Raw genomic sequence first — 16,018 nt, 5'->3', positions numbered from 1 at the left:
GGCTCCAATGTTCAGGTAGCAGGACCATGAGAGGTTGGTGTATGGTCCGATACGGTAGAATGTCACCAGTCCAATAACCAGAACAAAACCTGCAAGAAGAATGGCAGAGTTATTTTTAATGAGTTCTTCTCTTGAGTTTCTGTAGTGGCAAAATGCCATAGGCATCTCAACATTTACAGACTCACTGTTCATAAGTCTGTAGAGCCTTTCCATCCCTGTTATGATATGCTGGATGTGTTCTTGAAGGCATATTTGGGCCTCATGATATGTGCAAAGAGAGTGCCTTTAACAGAGGCTCCGTTTTAGGTTTAAATCTGTTCACTCTGATTTAAATTTCTTACCCCCACTGAGCTGTATTTCATGTTGGGTTTTTATCCCCATGCATTTGAATCACGTACACAGATGTCCTCTTTCTTACTCCCATTGCCAAAAGAGAAAACAGCTGTACTAATGATAATAACAATAATTATTAAAAAAACTCTTTTATTCACAGTATGTACACTTATTCTGAAATTTTAAAATGTTTATTAAGGCAGGCTGCTATGTAAACTGTGAAGATGATGAATAGCCAAATATCTTAGAGAAAGAATAAAAAGCAATGTACAGAAACTTAAAAAAAAAGGGAAGGTGAAATAAATGGAACTTTGTGGTCCTACTTTTTCTTGCTGGAGGAAGATGTTATGAGGCAGAAGTAATGTCATGTCTCCAGAAGCTACTGAAGGCAACGTTTCTATTGTCCTCATAACCTTAAGCGCAGTACTAAGTTCCCTAAAAGGTAGGTAATATTAGAGCAATAATTCTGCATTTGTCCAGCATTTCCATTCAGGTGTCACAACGTGATTTACAAAAAAACTGAAAAAAAAACCAAAATTGTCACTTTCTCTGTGGTGGTTACATTACTGATGAATAGTAATGTTATTTCAGGAGTGAGGTGGGGTATCTGTTCTAGTCATGCAGGAGATCCACGTTAGATCAAGGGGCAATCTGTATCCTTTTATACCTCCTTTTTTATATTACTGAGACTGCCCTTTCCCTCAAGAATGCATTGATAACCACATGATTACTTTTCTGCCCTCTGTTTATTTTATTATCACAGAACCATGCAATCCCAGGATGGTTCGGTGTGCTGGTTTGGCCAAATTTAGAAATATATCCCCTGAGAGAAGGCAGGTTACAAACCACCCCTCCCCCACCAGCTTTGGGAATTAAGAAACTTTTTCCTCGAAGGAAAGTGAAAGAGATAAAAACTATTTATTTAACAAACACACAGAGAAAAAATTACTAATGCTAAATAATGAAACCTCTCGCTGTAGAGAGAAAACCTGAGAAAATTTCAGAGTCCTTCCGTAGGAAGGGAGCTGGGACAGGGTGGTGGGCCCACCTCCAGGCCCAAGGCCTCGGTGGAAAGTCCTCCCAATGCATTCTGATGTTGAAACAGTCCAGCAGAGAAAAGGCAAAAAAACCCCCGAAGTCCCAGGAAAACAAAAGTTCAACTCGCTGGAGGAAAAGGAGCTGAAAACCTGTCTGAAAACTGGCGGGAAAGAAAGCAAGCTGGATGCTTCCCTCTGCTCTCACTCTCCTGCCACAGCTGAACACAGAGAGCTGTCTCTATCTCTGTGTGACCTTGAACAAGCTGCAAACTGCTTTGAAGAAGTTTTGCTCAGTTTTTCCTCCCCCCTCTCAGGCTCACTTTAAAGGCATAGAAAGGCACAAAATTAATTCCTGGGCATAGGGCAGCGATACGGGATACACATCATAAAGTCACCCCAAGACATTTGGGTTGGAAGGAACCTTAAAGCTCGTTGCATTCCAGCCCCTGCCATGGGCAGGGACACCTTCCACTGTCCCAGGTTGCTCCAAGTCCAAGGCCTTGGGCACTGCCAGGGATCCAGGGGCAGCCACAGCTTCTCTGGGCACCCTGTGCCAGGGCCTCCCCACCCTCACAGGGAGCAATTTCTTTCCAGTATTCCATCTATCCCTGCCCTCTGGCTGTGGGAAACCATTCCCCCTTGTCCTGTCGCTCCAAGCTCTTGTCCACAGTTCCTCTTCAGCTCTCTTGGAGCCCCTTTAGGCCCTTCAGGCTCTAAGTTCTCAGAGCCTCCTCTTCTCTAGGCTGAACATCCCCAGCTCTCCCAGCCTGGCTTCAGAGCAGAGGGGCTCCAGCCTAGTCTCTCTTCCTGTACCTATTGTCAAAAAAACCTACTTTTCAGCTTTTTATAAAACAAGAAATTCATGGATGTAATTAGATTGAAACAAACACAAAGGGGCAAATAGGTCTCACTAACCAAAAAAAGATTTTCTTTTTGTTCTCCTATACACTTCCTTAACCACCACCATAACAAAGGAATGTCATTGCCAAAAGGACCCCTTCATGAAGGAAGACTGGAATAAACAAATATCCATGAAATGCCAGAACATATCTGGACACCATCTCTGTAAGTTCATGGGCAAGGAGAAGTCAAGAGCAAGTCCCAGGGGCTGCATTGTGTTTTCTCAGCTAGCCACAGTGGCAGTGCCTGCCAACACTGTCCCCATGGATACATGGCAACAGTGTCACCCCTGGCCCTGGTCCTTGATCTTCCATGAAAGAGCACATTCTGAGTGTGCATTGTATCAAGTTTTTTTCTTAAAAGAGTACTAGTAGTACAGTGAAGATGGAAAAGACACAAGTTACAAACAGATAAAAACCACAGAGAAGGGAAATGAAATACAAGTAGGAGGAAAACAATCAATCATTACTTAAAGGTGTGACACTTGTACCATTCTCAGAGTCAGTAAAATGAAGGCTGAATCCCCTTCCTCATAATATAAACACTGAATGAATGAATGAATGAATGAATGTCTGGCATCCTTGGCTCTCCTGTGTTTACCTAGAAGGTGGTTTGCAACTCAGTTGCTTGCTGCACCTTCTCCTGAGGTAGCACTGTGTCACAGCTGGCTTGTCCAGAGAGGGTTTGGAACGAGGCATTTCTCTGCCAGAGGACAAATAAGGAGGAAATAGGTTCTTATGGGAGGAGTAGCTCTTTACTGCTCTTTCCTCACTCTGATGTGAAAAAAGCCTTATATACCTTGGATGGATTTTAGGTTGTTGACCCAGTTGTAAGCATACAGTAACTCCTTGGTTTTGTCAGTAAGTCTGGTAGTTATTTTTTGGTTCAGCTTAGTTATAAATGAACAAGTTTCATTTGGAGAGAATGTGGCCATGTGGAGCACACTGAGTTGCAGAAATCACTGATCCATACAATAATGGTTTGCTGGTGCAAATAAAATACTTTCCCCTTATTTCCAGTGTCAGTCTTCAAGTTCAGTTTGTCCTGAGGCACATGGTAGAGAAGAGAGGGGGAGGTGAGGTTCTGTTTTGTGAGAGACATCAGGTTTTTTAAGCTTTCCTCTCAGATGGCTCGGTTCCCCGTCTGTGGAACCAGGATGATACAACTTCGTGTGTTTATTCTGTATTTCAGAGCATTGGGAGCAGAGCATGCTAGCTGTGATATGCTTATAAAGAATTTGGATGTCTACATCTTCACGTAGGTCTTATAAGGATGATAGACACTGATACTGCTTTGCAGTCCACTGCTCAAAGGATGGTAGATAGCCATTTTCTTATGAAAGTAGGAAGTTGAGAGGAAAGGAGATGCTTGCACCTCCTGCAGCTGAGTTGACCCTCTTCATCTCCTTGTGGTTTAAAATTGGCAGGAGGGAGAGTATTGATACAAATCAAGAGACTCATCTTACTTAGTCCAGCACATGAGAAGACTTTGTGTAATCAGTTTTCCTTTTCAGTTGTCCTTTCAGAACTCATTTCCAATTCATACACACTTTCACAGGGAATCCATAAAGTGTTAATTTTCTTTTAAAAGTGTGAAGAAAATCGTAAAACCTTAAGCAGGAAGAACTTTGAGCAGAAGCTGTTTGGACCAGTGACCACTCACAGGTACCTCTAAGGGACAGTTATAGATATTAACAACAGTCCACTTCACACTATCTTGTTTTTTTTGAGGCTCTCTTGGCAGAGGGACATGGATTCAGGAATACCAGTTTCACAGAGTAACCCTGATGCTATGTTGTGTCTTGCAGCTTAATTTCCACTGTAGGAATATTTTCAATATTTAAAAGTTTTTCCAAATACCTGGCTTTTAATGAAATTACTTAGCTTTGTCTTTCTTGCTTTTGTATTACTTATGGCCAATTACTGTCCTAAATGGCTTAACACCTCCATGTTCTATCTGATGGAGCCATTATCCACCAGGAAAAGCCACTAAGGCTTCCTTACAGGTCCCAAAATAAAGCTATTTTTGCTAGAAGGTCGATTTTCCTTCACAAGCCCTTTGCCTGAACCCTGCTCAGATGATCAGCCAGTCATGCAAGAGGCTTTATCTCCTTTCCCAGTTCTGTGCCAGTGGCTGAATGGGGTAGAGGAATTGGGTTTGAGAGCTCCCCAAATTGACAGATTGCAGGAGCCAGTTGCCAGAGCTCTTGAGTGAAAATGTACGTTCTGTTTAGGATCCTTTGCTACAGTTTAAACAGGAACTGACATTTAAGAACAAACACATGACAGAGGCAACAGAGGTGGAAGCATGCTACTGTAGAGTTCATACAATTAGTTTTACAGTTCTGCAAGAGTCAGAGAACTCCAGAATAGAAGTGTCACTGAGAACGTTATTTTCTAGCATTCTTATTTCATAGTAGCATGGCTCGATATGGGAATTGTAAATGTAGGAACTCCAGAGTAAAGGGTGAAAAAATCATAATGATCCAAAAAGGCTGAGTTTGCATAGGATGGTGTGTTTTAAATTTTGATGAATGCTGCTTTTGTGAGATGATGATGTGTGAAAACCCCACAGTTTGCTTGGATAGATTTTGTCCGTAACAGCTTAATCAAACTTGGACTTCTTGAAGCAGTGTTCCAATGTGCTATATATGTTTTCCTTGCCCTTAGAAGAGTCTTCTTGTACACCAGCCAAGAACTGGGGTGGAACATTTAGTCTGGGCAAAAATATGCAGTTCACATATTTGTGCCATGTAATAGTTAGAAGTATCTCTATAAAAATTAACCTTGTTTTAAGAATAGTCTCCAGAGCTGACTGTGGTGACTTTTCACTTTTTAGATAGATATTTGTAGCGATGTCTGAATTCAGTTTGTGTTCCAATAAAATAGCTAGAGGAAGACAGTTGGCTTCCAAGACTGTTTCCCATAAACAACTCTACTAAAAATAACCAGAAAATTGCTCTCTTTGCCATCAGGCTTCTTGAGCTCACAGTGTACAATACAGGTTGAAAAGGGCTGTAGAAAGGACATATTTCTTTAAATTTATTTATGAAAATATTGAACATTTTCGTCTGATTTCTTTTCTGTTTTGTAGCGATGACAAGACTTTGAGATATATGGCTCAATTTCCCTGAATTAATTTAAGTACATCAATCGATTTCAGATAATTTTATTGTGTATTGTCTCAAGAGTTCACAGAGGCCACAACTTCACAAAAAATCCTGATGAGATTACTTGAAGTGCTTTTTTTCCCCATAGAACTGCTGTTTATCTCTAGTTGTTTCCCATCTGCAGCAAAACAAGCTGGGAGGGGGGTGGCTTTTCCGCTGGGGAAGGAAACAGATAACCAAGTCACTCAGAAGACTTTTGGTTGGAACAGTATTGACTGTGGTAGTGGGGGTGGGCTGGGAGAATGTTACTTTTTGAACTTACATTTCAGATCTGTATGCTGGATTTCCTGTTTGAGGCTGGCTGCAAGCCAACTACAGAATTTTGGCATTTTAAAAGAACTCTCATAGTCACTTTTTATTTCTGTGATAGTTTGTTGGTTTTTTTCAGACACCCCTTGATTCTCATTCTTCCTTTTTATTAGTGCACTGATAGTGCACTTGAAGAAATCTGCATTGTGTTTTCTAGGTCACCAGCAAGTCTATATCGGGATTTATAATCCTCCACTTTACAGCTTGTCCTGGAGGATGAATTTGCTGCCAGGAAAAGGGAGAAGAAGGAAAATAGAACAGCCAGAGTGTTGAGAATACACCATCCATGCTTGTGCAGAACTGCAAACAGGGAAGGGAAATATTTCACTCTTTTTCTGTGTACCCCACCAAGTTTCACAGGGAGTGATTTAGCTGTGATGAGTCACACGCCCAAATGGGCTGTTTGTAGGAGCTCAGCTGTATTTATCAGCATGAGATAGATTCATAAAGTCATTCCTATAGGTCTTACACAAATTATTTATTAATAAACACCTTTTCTTGTATCAGCTTGACACAAAAGAAGTTGTTACAGTTCAAGGCACATATGGAGCCTCTGTAATCATCATGTGGTCTTCATTGTAGCACCAGGCTGGATGATGCTTTGGTTTCTAATAGCACAGGGAATTAGAGTGTGACCATTAGAGTCAAGTGACCTTTGAGGTTTGAGTTGTACATTGCTAAATACAGTAATCTGTTTGGGGTTGGGTTTTTTTTGTTTTTTGTTTTGTTTGCTTCTAATTTAAAATTTCCTTCCAAGCATTTTGGTAGTATGTAACATCTTAGAATTAAACATGTGAGTAGCACAGCTTCTCAGGGGTGATAAGACCCTTTTGTTGCTCACTTTTCTGAATTATAAGGGCTTTCTACTTGTGTTGTTTGAGTTTGTCAGTCCCTGTCTTTAACCTGATGGGAGATTTAGTTAGTGTAAGGCAGTGAATCCTACTTTACGTGTGAAATCTTTAACCAGTTTAGGTCTATTGACAGTAAATTGCTTTTGTTGGTTACCTTTTGGAGGCTTCCTTAGAAATTATGCCAGCCTATGAATGGAATGTTGAAGAGTATTCCCAGTGAACTAGGCAGAATTCCTCTCGGGCAGCTGCTTAAATAAGGATAAATGTGAAGACTCTCACATTTGTTGTCGAATATGAGCATTGCTTGGCCTCTTGGGTTCTGAGGCAGCTGGAGCCAGTTAAAGCTCTGCTTTAGTTGTAGTAGGCCTCATATCAGGCATAGCTGTGGGCTCCTGTCTGCAATCAGAACCGTGGAATGTTTTGGGTTGAAAAGAATCTTTTAAAACCATCTCATTCCAACCCCTGCCATGGGCAGGGACACCTTCCACTGTCCCAGGCTGCTCCAAGCCCCATCCAACCTGGCCTTGGACACTGCCAGGGATCCGGGGGCAGCCACAGCTGCTCTGTGTGCCAGGGCCTCCCCACCCTCACAGGAAAGACTTTCTTCCTGGCATTTAATCTAAATCTTCCCTTTTCCAGCTTAAATCCATTCCCCTTGTCCTATCGCTGTCTCCCCATGTAAAAAGTCACTCTCTGTCTTTTGTTAAGCACCAAGCACCCTTTTTGTACTGAAAAGCCACAGTAAGTTTTCCTCAGAACCTTCTCTTCTCCAGGCTGAACACCCCCAGCTGTCCCAGCCTGTCTCTGCTACAGAGATGCTCCAACCCTTGGAGCATCTTCATGGCCTCCTCTGGATCCACTCCCATAGGTCCATGTCTGTCTCATGCTGAGGATCCCAAACCTGGCTGCAGTACTCCACGTGGGGTCAGCCTGAGCAAGAATACCCTGTGCAGAGAGAAGCAGTCATTGACAGGTGATCTTCCTGGACATTTCAGTGTCATCTTCTGCTTTTGTTGTTAAGTGCTCTGTTCATCTCTGGATACATCAGAGGGTAAGAGCTGCATAATTGGATCTAGCAAGGCAACTGGGTTTGAAAGAGTTTTAGGAAACACCTCCATGTATATTTAATGTGCATGTTCATAAGCAATTAAGTGAATATTTGAGTTGAGATACTTTCTGTCTCACACACTTTTCTCTGCATTACATGCTCCTTATGCTTGTATATCCAAATTTTATTTATCTGTTAATAGATTTTTTACCACATTTCTAATCAGAATATGTGCCCTTGACATTGAGATGCTACAACCTGCCTGTTGCTCTTATCAGTGTTTAGCCTAAAAGAATACAGGCAGATCTTCTCCCTGCTGCAGCTATATTAGATGAGGAGTTCACCACACTTCTTGTGAGCTACTGTCCTTCCTAGTTTGCTGGTTCTGCTGCTTGTGGGAACCATTTCCAACAATAAATGAGATAGACATCCAGATTTTAGGATCTTTGCAAATGTGTTTCCTTTTGCAAATATGTGAAAACAAAATCACTTTACTGTGACATTTGTGGTTCACATAAAGAACAAGAAAGTTTGGCACTGAGGGTGAAATAAAATTGACAAATAATGAAAACACTTAGTACAAATCAAGCAATCAGATTCTCTATTTCTGCTGTGATTTTTAGGTTACTTAGAGCACCTTATTTACTTGCTACCTTTTCAGGAAGTTTTAGGTTTACGGTTCCATAGACTTCATCTTAGAACACACCTGGCTTGAGAGTGTTATGAAGCAAAAAGATGGAAAGAAGTAATACAGAACTCAGGATCACATTGCTCTCAGGAATATCTTCAGCCGTGTTTTCCAATGGCTGCTGTGCTGTTCTTTTCTACAGTGAGGTTTTCTGGATATCAACTGATCTAAAGTGGTTGGAGAAGATGATTCAAAAATTGTCTGATTTAGTTTTAAGAGCACAGAAATTAAAGTATGCATGAGCTCAGCTTTCCTGTGATGCATTAGGGGTCAGGAGTGAAACACTGTCATCAGAAAAACATGTTGGGCAAAGCTGGAATGCAATGCTTGAAATTCAAGAAATGTGAGACTATTTGGCTTTAAATGACAAGCTGAGTAGGAACATGAAACTTTTTAATCTTCAGGATATTATGTATTAAAGTTATTTAATGCTGAAAGTGGACTTGCAAAATATTAGTCATTATGATTCAGGTAACACTGTGAAAAGGTAACACTGCTGCAGCAAGAACTGTGTTTAAAGTCTCTGCTACAGTTTTTTAATGTTTAAGGCACTTAGCATATATTTCTACTAAAAGTTTAAAAATCTGTATTTCTATTTCACTTTGGTGTGACTTCACGTATCTCAGCTGGTCCAAAGGTTTTAATTCAACCCCTGTGCTTTGGCTTCCCTCTGGGCCTGAGTCCAGAGGAGCTTTCACTGCAACATCTCCCCCTCCTGTTTGAACCATGTAGACTCCCTTAACAGCTTTGTTGATCATTTGCCGAGTACATTGAAGCAAAGTCTTGGACATTCAGAAATCAGGATGAGATCTAATGTAAGGGATATTCTATCCCAGATTTTCCCCGTTAAGTTTCTGATATTTTTCTCTGAAGTTTGTGATAATCATCAGTGGACAAGATCAAGACTTGGCTGGAGACCCTCAAGGCCTGATCCTGTCTGGCAGATTACTGTTTGTAGTAGTTCAAAATCCACTGAAGTGCTCTTTCTTCCCTGTCCTATTAGTATGGATTTCCCTTTCCAACAGCTCTTCTGTCAGCTGTTATCCATCCTATTCAGCATGTGGAGTTTGTAACAGGTCCTTGGAAAAAAACAGAAACCCCGAAACCCTCTAGAGGGAAATTTCTGAGCATTGACACAAAATTCCATGTACAACGCTGGTTCCATTTTCACCAGGAGCCTTTTCCAAAGCAAACAGCTCACTTTCCTGTTAACAGGGAGGTGTGAGGCTGTGGAGCTTTGTAGCTGTGTGAATCCCACTGCTGTCCCAAACAGCATTGCTGTTTCCTCTCTTCTTTCTTTCCTCTTTGTTTCCTGGGGCTTTATTTTCTGTCAGAGGTCCATCCTTTTTGAATGGCTGTCAAATGCTTGTGCAGGTGGCAGGAGTGAGGAAGTGGTGGAGCCTGGAGCCACCGCAAGCTCCAGTGGATCTAAGATCATTGATTTGAGCTTGTGATAGACTTTGCAGGTAATACTTAGCACACTTAGTTTTCTAAGCTAACAAGGACTTTTGTTCAGACCATGGGAAACTGTTATGAAATCTACACAGTTTCAGTTGAGTAAAAACAAGAAAATTGTAGGTTGATCCTTCCCCCACAATATGAGATTTCATTCTATCAGTGACCACTGCAGTTCTCTTCAGCACTTGTTGGCGTATTCCAGGATGAAAGAGATCAAGCAGAAGTTGGAATTAGAGGGAATATGATTCAAGATAATTTCTGAAATTAAGGATTTCAGAATGTAAAGATGAGGAATTGCACAACAATTCTTCAGATCATTTGGATTTTGAAAAGGAAAAAACAGGAGGTAGATGCTGGTGTTCTTTCATTTGAAAGTGTAACAAACAGAAATTACCCAGCCAGTACTTCAGAAATGTTTAATAAGATCTAAGTTTGTTCATTCTTAAATGCTCTTCTCACACAAATTATCTGTCTGACCTAAAGTACCTTGTCTTTCACTCTTCAAATGAAGCAGGAGAGAGTCTGGCAGGAGTTTCTCTTGGATTGTTTGCATGGGACAAGTGCTTTTAAATACAAGTGTCATATTCACTGTTCTGATGTTTTTGCTCAATATTGCTCCTTTTCTTTGAGAATGGCTGAGAGGTTACTGTCTCAGAGTGGAGACTCAGAGACTGAATATCACCTGTGGCTCACAGCACCTGGGGTGGCCACTGTCTTCCCCTTCAGTATAGAACTCTCGGTCTCCAGATGCAGCAGCAGCCCTTCATCAGAGCATGGAAATGCTGGGCTTGCTCACTGTCTGTGCATGGTTTTTGTCTGATACCAAAGACACTTCATCCGTAATGTCTAAAATGCTGTCGCCTGGGCCCAGTCCAGGGAGTTTAGTGAGTGCAGACCCCTGATTGCCCAGGGAATCAGCAGTTGATGTACCACTCTTCTGGAAAACTAAGGAGGTCTCCAAAAAGTCTATTTTATATTGGGTTAATGCAGATATAATGACTTCTTCCCACCTTTTTCAAAAGTATGCATTCTAGAAAACTTCAGGTGATTGTTCTGGATATCAGGAAGGAATTTGTATAAACGTAAAGTGACATTAAGATAATGAGATGTAAAATGAATATCATGACCTCAGGGCAGAAAACCATCTGATGATGGTAAAGGAGAGTGTGGCATAACTGCAAAGGGGGATGGGGAATGGGGCAGGGATAGTGACTGTGTTATTTCTGCAGATTCACACAGCACAATATGATATCTGGCAGCCTGTGATGATACGATGTCTTCATATCATCACAGGCTGCCAGATCCATCCCTTCACTCCTTTTGAACATAGGCAGGCAGATGAGCTCCTTGATCCAAAAGCTTCTTCAGCCATTCTTATTAGTATTTTCTTAATGGTTCTGACTGTGGCTTTTCTCCCCTGTCTCCTCCCAGCACTGGGGATTTCAAGGTTCAGCTTGCATAACAGGTAATAGCAGGCATTTCCTCCTCCTGTGTCGGGATATCCTGGCGCCCTTCAGTCTCTCTCCGACTGTGTTTAAAACAGACTCCAGCACAGGAAAAAAAAAAAAAAAAAAAAGCCCAGTCTAAAATTAGCAGCCATGGTAGAAGAAAGGCCCACGTCTGTCCCCTGTGCTGTTTGTCAATGAAAGAACACATCCAAACAGGGCCAGAATGCATTTCCGCTCTGGAAAAACAGACAGGTCAAGTTTGGAGAGGATGGGAGAGTACAGCAGGCATCACGCCGACAGTCAGGGAGAACTATCCAGAAGGTATCCACAGTTACACACACATGAAGGGGCTGTAGGGAGGGCTTTTATGGCAAGGCTGTATATCCGCCTTTTGGAAGCACTGACTGGTGCTTGAGGCTCTTGCTGTAGCTGGAAGATGGATCAGGTGCTCTGAGGGTTACAGAACCTCTGCAGTCTCCTCCTCTCATCTGGATTTCAGGTTCCTCATCCTTAATGGACCTAAAAAACCTAACCATTTTATTGCTAGGAGACTGTATTTAAATGATCTAGGCCAGATTCTGATTTTGCAGGGGTATAAACATAAAGTCTCAGTAGTTTTATGCCATTCTTAATATTCTGAGTTGTTAAAGTTGAAATCAAAACTTTAAATTAAATGGTGTTGCTTTACTATAACCTGTTCTTTGCATTAATAATATATTGATAGATATATATAAATGTTGTATTCTTAATCTGATCTTGTAAACAGCTTGAATGTTACTCCATTAATGACAGTTTCCTGCATGAATATTGTGTAGGATTGGACTCTTACTGTAATGAATACTGAAGTTACTTACTTTATGTAGTAATGAAAGGTATTATTGCAGAATGTTTACACTTTGTTGACACTGCTGTCAAAATGGAATTGTGATAAACCCACTTCCTCTTTTCCTCATGCAGTTCTGTATACAGTCCCTGAGAATTGCTGAGGGAATTTTATTTATGGCAGTCAGTGGTATGAATTGACTGTGGCTTTCTTTGCTGGACTGCAGATCTATCTGTTTGTCAAAATCCAGCTGGTGGTCATTGAGTAAAATTCAGTAAGCTAAAATCAAATAAACATGTTTCAACAAGACTTCAAAAATTTGCTCAGCCCTTCTGCTCTGCTTTCTCACAGTTCCTTTAGTATATTTTGCCCTGCTAAATTGTGGGATTACGACATATCCAGTTTGTTTCTCTTATGTTTGCCTTCCTGGTTTCATAGGAAATAATAAAGGCTTGGGGTTTTTTTGGTTGGCAGAAGCCTCATTATGACATATGCCAGATAAAAAAGCTTCTATTCACGTGCTGCAGAATCTCATGGGGAGAGCTTGTCAGAGACAATGAACTTGCTTTTAGATATAAGCCTTTTTGCTATTCTTTGTACTTGAAAGATTTATAAAGTAAGAAACACTTTTCCACCTGGATTTAGTAGAGACTGAGTACTTTTCCATCGGTAGAAAGGAATGCACTTACTGGCAAGCTGGAACACAGCAGCTATGGCCTCCTCCCACCACTGGGTATCCTGGGAGATGATGGGGAGCTCCATCAGCCCCAGGACGAAGAGGAGCTGGCCGGCAGTCAGAGCCACCGTGGCAATGAGGTTGCAGGCGCGCATCATGTCGAACTGCACTAGGGAAACAGAAGCAGCATAAAGTTACAACAGTATAAATTGGGAAAAAGAAAATCCTGACTGAGAAGGAATATAAAGTTTGTCAGTCCACAGAGAACAATTCTCAGACAGCGGTTCCTTCTCCCAGCAGTCCCTTGCTCTAACTGCCTTCCCTGTGGTCTGATTAAGAAAGGATTTTCAGCGATTCTTTCCTTCAGTGGCACAGCATCCTCTCAGTATTGCTTCAGTGCATGAAACAAGCAGCCAATTTCCCAGAATGGCCCATTGGAGATGCTGGAATTCTCTTCACTGAAGATTCTGCCTATAATCCATAGAATTGTTTGGGGCAGGATTGATGCTTGCTTTGTATTTGTGTGTCACAGACTGAAATGGAACCATAAATAGTTTTTCAATGCCCTAAAATAATAACCATCCCTAAGACAAACTAATAACACCCTGAATTTCTTTTTCCCCTAGTCCATCTGTATTGTCCTAAAAAACATCCCATGGATGTTAGTGCTAAGGTCTTACTGGTTTACAGAAGCTTTGTTTAGAGGATTCTTGAATTTTTCTTCTTTTACCCTTTATTAATCTTTCCGATACACTGCAAAGACCCTTAGATTTCCATCTGTTGGGAAATGGTTGTAATGAAGATGTCAAGGCTTGGCAGTTCTAATGAGGTGTTAGGGCATAATCTGCATGTACAGGTAAAAAGTTACCTTTGTAAAAATTGTGTGTGTGTATAAATATACATATATATATTAATTCTAATAATATTTAACAATGAAGTTGTTGGAGTATGTTGTGGGGTCTACTGTTGACCACCCGGCCAGAACAATGATACTGATGAATTCTACTACAAGGAATTAAGGGATATCTCTAGATCAGCTCCCCTGGGCCTTAAGGGTGATTTTAAGTTTCCAGACATCAACTGGGAATATCGTACAACAGACACAAACAGATCCAGGAAATTTCTGAAGCATGTTGAAGGTAACTTCTGGTGCAGGGACTGAAGGGCCAACTAGAAAAGGTGCCCTCTGAGATGTGCAATTTGTAAAGAGAGACTTGTGGGCAAAGGGGTGACCTCTTAATAGTGCAGGAGCCAGCAATTCCAAAGCACGGGGAATCATGCAGGCAGGGGAGAAGGAGGGCCTGGCTGAGCAGGGATCTTGCACTGAAAAGGAAAGTGTACAGGCCAGGGTCCATACTGGAACACCATGACAGGGAGGATGACAAACTCAAAATGAAAAGGACATTGAGTAATGGGAGTATGCCCAAGGCAGGGTGACCAGGATGGTGAAAGGCCTTGAGGGTAAGACACACAAGGAGTGGCTGAGATCACTTGGCCAGTTCAGCTTGGAGAAGAGAAGGCTGAGGGGTGACCCTGTCAGATTCTGCACCTTCCTCAGGGGGAGGTGCTGATCTCTGCTGTCTGTTGCCAGGACCTGAGGGAATGGCTGGAGCTGTGTCAGGGGAGAGTTATGTTGGTTATTAGGAAAAGGTTCTTCTCCCAGAAGGTGGTTGGGCACTGGAATAGGCTCCCCAGGGCAGTGGTCGTGGCACCAAGACTGCCAGAGCTGTGGTTTGTGGTTTGTTTGCTCTTAGCGATATGTTTTAGTTTTAGGTAGTCCTGTGAGGAGCAGGGAGCTGAGCACAGTGATCCTTGTAGGTCCCTTCCAACCTGAGATAATCTATGATTCTCTATTAAAGAACAAATGCAACAGTGATTATAGACATGGACATCTGTAGTCTTGGCTAGAAACCTGATTAAAATGTGTCTCCCAGCTGGCGACTGAATTGAATATATTAATTACAAAGTTGGGTACTTTTAGTCAGGCTTTTTTTCCGACTTCTCCTGTTAGCCTGATGGATGTCCTGTTTTTATCCTTTTCCTTTCTCTCTAGCAAAAGGTGGTAGTTACAAATACCATTGTGCCAGTCCCACATCACTTGCTATGTGTCGTTGCTATTCTGAAATAGAAGTAGCACCATGTTTAAGTTGGCATATACTAGAGAAAGACAGACTCTGGACATGAATATTCAGCAGATTTTTAGAAGTGTTTTAACTGGCATTAAGTTTGGTGGATGCACTGACCACTAGAATTTGGTTCCTGATCTTCCAAGGAGACTGCTAGGAAGTGCAGAAAACAAAACGTGATATAAACAAGGGTAAATTTAATTGTGTTAATCCTGAAGTCTGACCTACTTTTGTGAGTCATAAAAATGTTTATGACTTTTCCCCTCACAGGCCATCTTCAGCTTTCAGTTGTTCTAAGCAACTCATTTAATTAAAATTTAATAAAATATAGTATTGTATCTGAAGAGTTAGTTAAGAACCATAGTCCATTAAACTTTTTCCACTGAATAAAATGTTAAGAAGGTAACATACTAAGTATTTTTGGCTTCTCCTAGTGAGTTAATTTCTGACCAGGGAAGAAAGTTATTTTACTCAAAAAAATAATTTGTTCAAAGATTTTGTGTTTAACTTCCAAAGTTGCCCTTTTAGCATTGGCAGCTTTTCCGTCTCTTGCCATGTTGAATACTCACAGGTCATGAAGCACATTGGCTGATAATGGAATCACAGTCAGATGTCTGAACTTCATAAACACCAGGAAAACTTTGAACATTCAGATGGACTCAGATGGACTTCTCTAATACTTTGAGCACCAGTGCTTGCTGAAGAGATAGTAATGACTTTCGAAGGAGAAATGCCCAAAGTAAGAGCAGACTTGCAGCCATTATTAGTACTTTCATTTGGTGATAGAACTATCTGTAGCGTCAAATTAAAAAATTGTTGTCATAATAGATTCTGTTGCCTTGTCTGTATATAGTATGTATGAGCTCAAAAAAAAAAAAAAAGCAGCCTCTGTATATAAATAACCTTTAAAAGTCTGAAGTTTATGCCAGAAATACATACTGGCCTGTGACACAGAAATTAAGACCAAATTTTTGCTTTTGCTTCTGTTTGTGACTTTTTTAAACACTTATCTGTATTACAGATTTTAGCTTTGCCATGGATAATGTTATATCATGCATACTAAAAATAGTGAGTTTCTGCCTGTGACTCAGTTGAACTTCATGCAAATTTGTAACAATTTAATCTTTACAAAATGGTTCTTTGATCACTGTC

The 16,018-nt window shown here is 41.1% G+C and overlaps 2 protein-coding genes across 4 annotated transcripts in view; one reads left to right on the top strand and one right to left on the bottom strand.

Annotated features, from left to right (window-relative positions):
- IFT140 (intraflagellar transport 140) overlaps positions 1-16,018 on the top strand; it is a 106,704-nt gene that overhangs the window by 63,140 nt on the left and 27,546 nt on the right. The window lies entirely within an intron of this gene.
- Positions 1-16,018, bottom strand: part of TMEM204 (transmembrane protein 204) — a 29,695-nt gene that overhangs the window by 2,408 nt on the left and 11,269 nt on the right. The window contains exons 2-3 of the mRNA XM_008642385.2: positions 12,754-12,909; positions 2-89 (exon numbers count right to left, since the gene is read on the bottom strand). Coding sequence (XP_008640607.1) covers positions 2-89; positions 12,754-12,909 — 244 coding nt within the window. The remainder of the gene's footprint in view (position 1; positions 90-12,753; positions 12,910-16,018) is intronic.

The sequence above is a fragment of the Corvus brachyrhynchos genome, unplaced genomic scaffold (genome assembly GCF_000691975.1).
Source record: "Corvus brachyrhynchos isolate BGI_N302 unplaced genomic scaffold, ASM69197v1 scaffold369, whole genome shotgun sequence".
NCBI classification, from domain to species: Eukaryota; Metazoa; Chordata; class Aves; order Passeriformes; family Corvidae; genus Corvus; species Corvus brachyrhynchos.
This window is presented reverse-complemented; position numbering and strand designations above follow the sequence as displayed.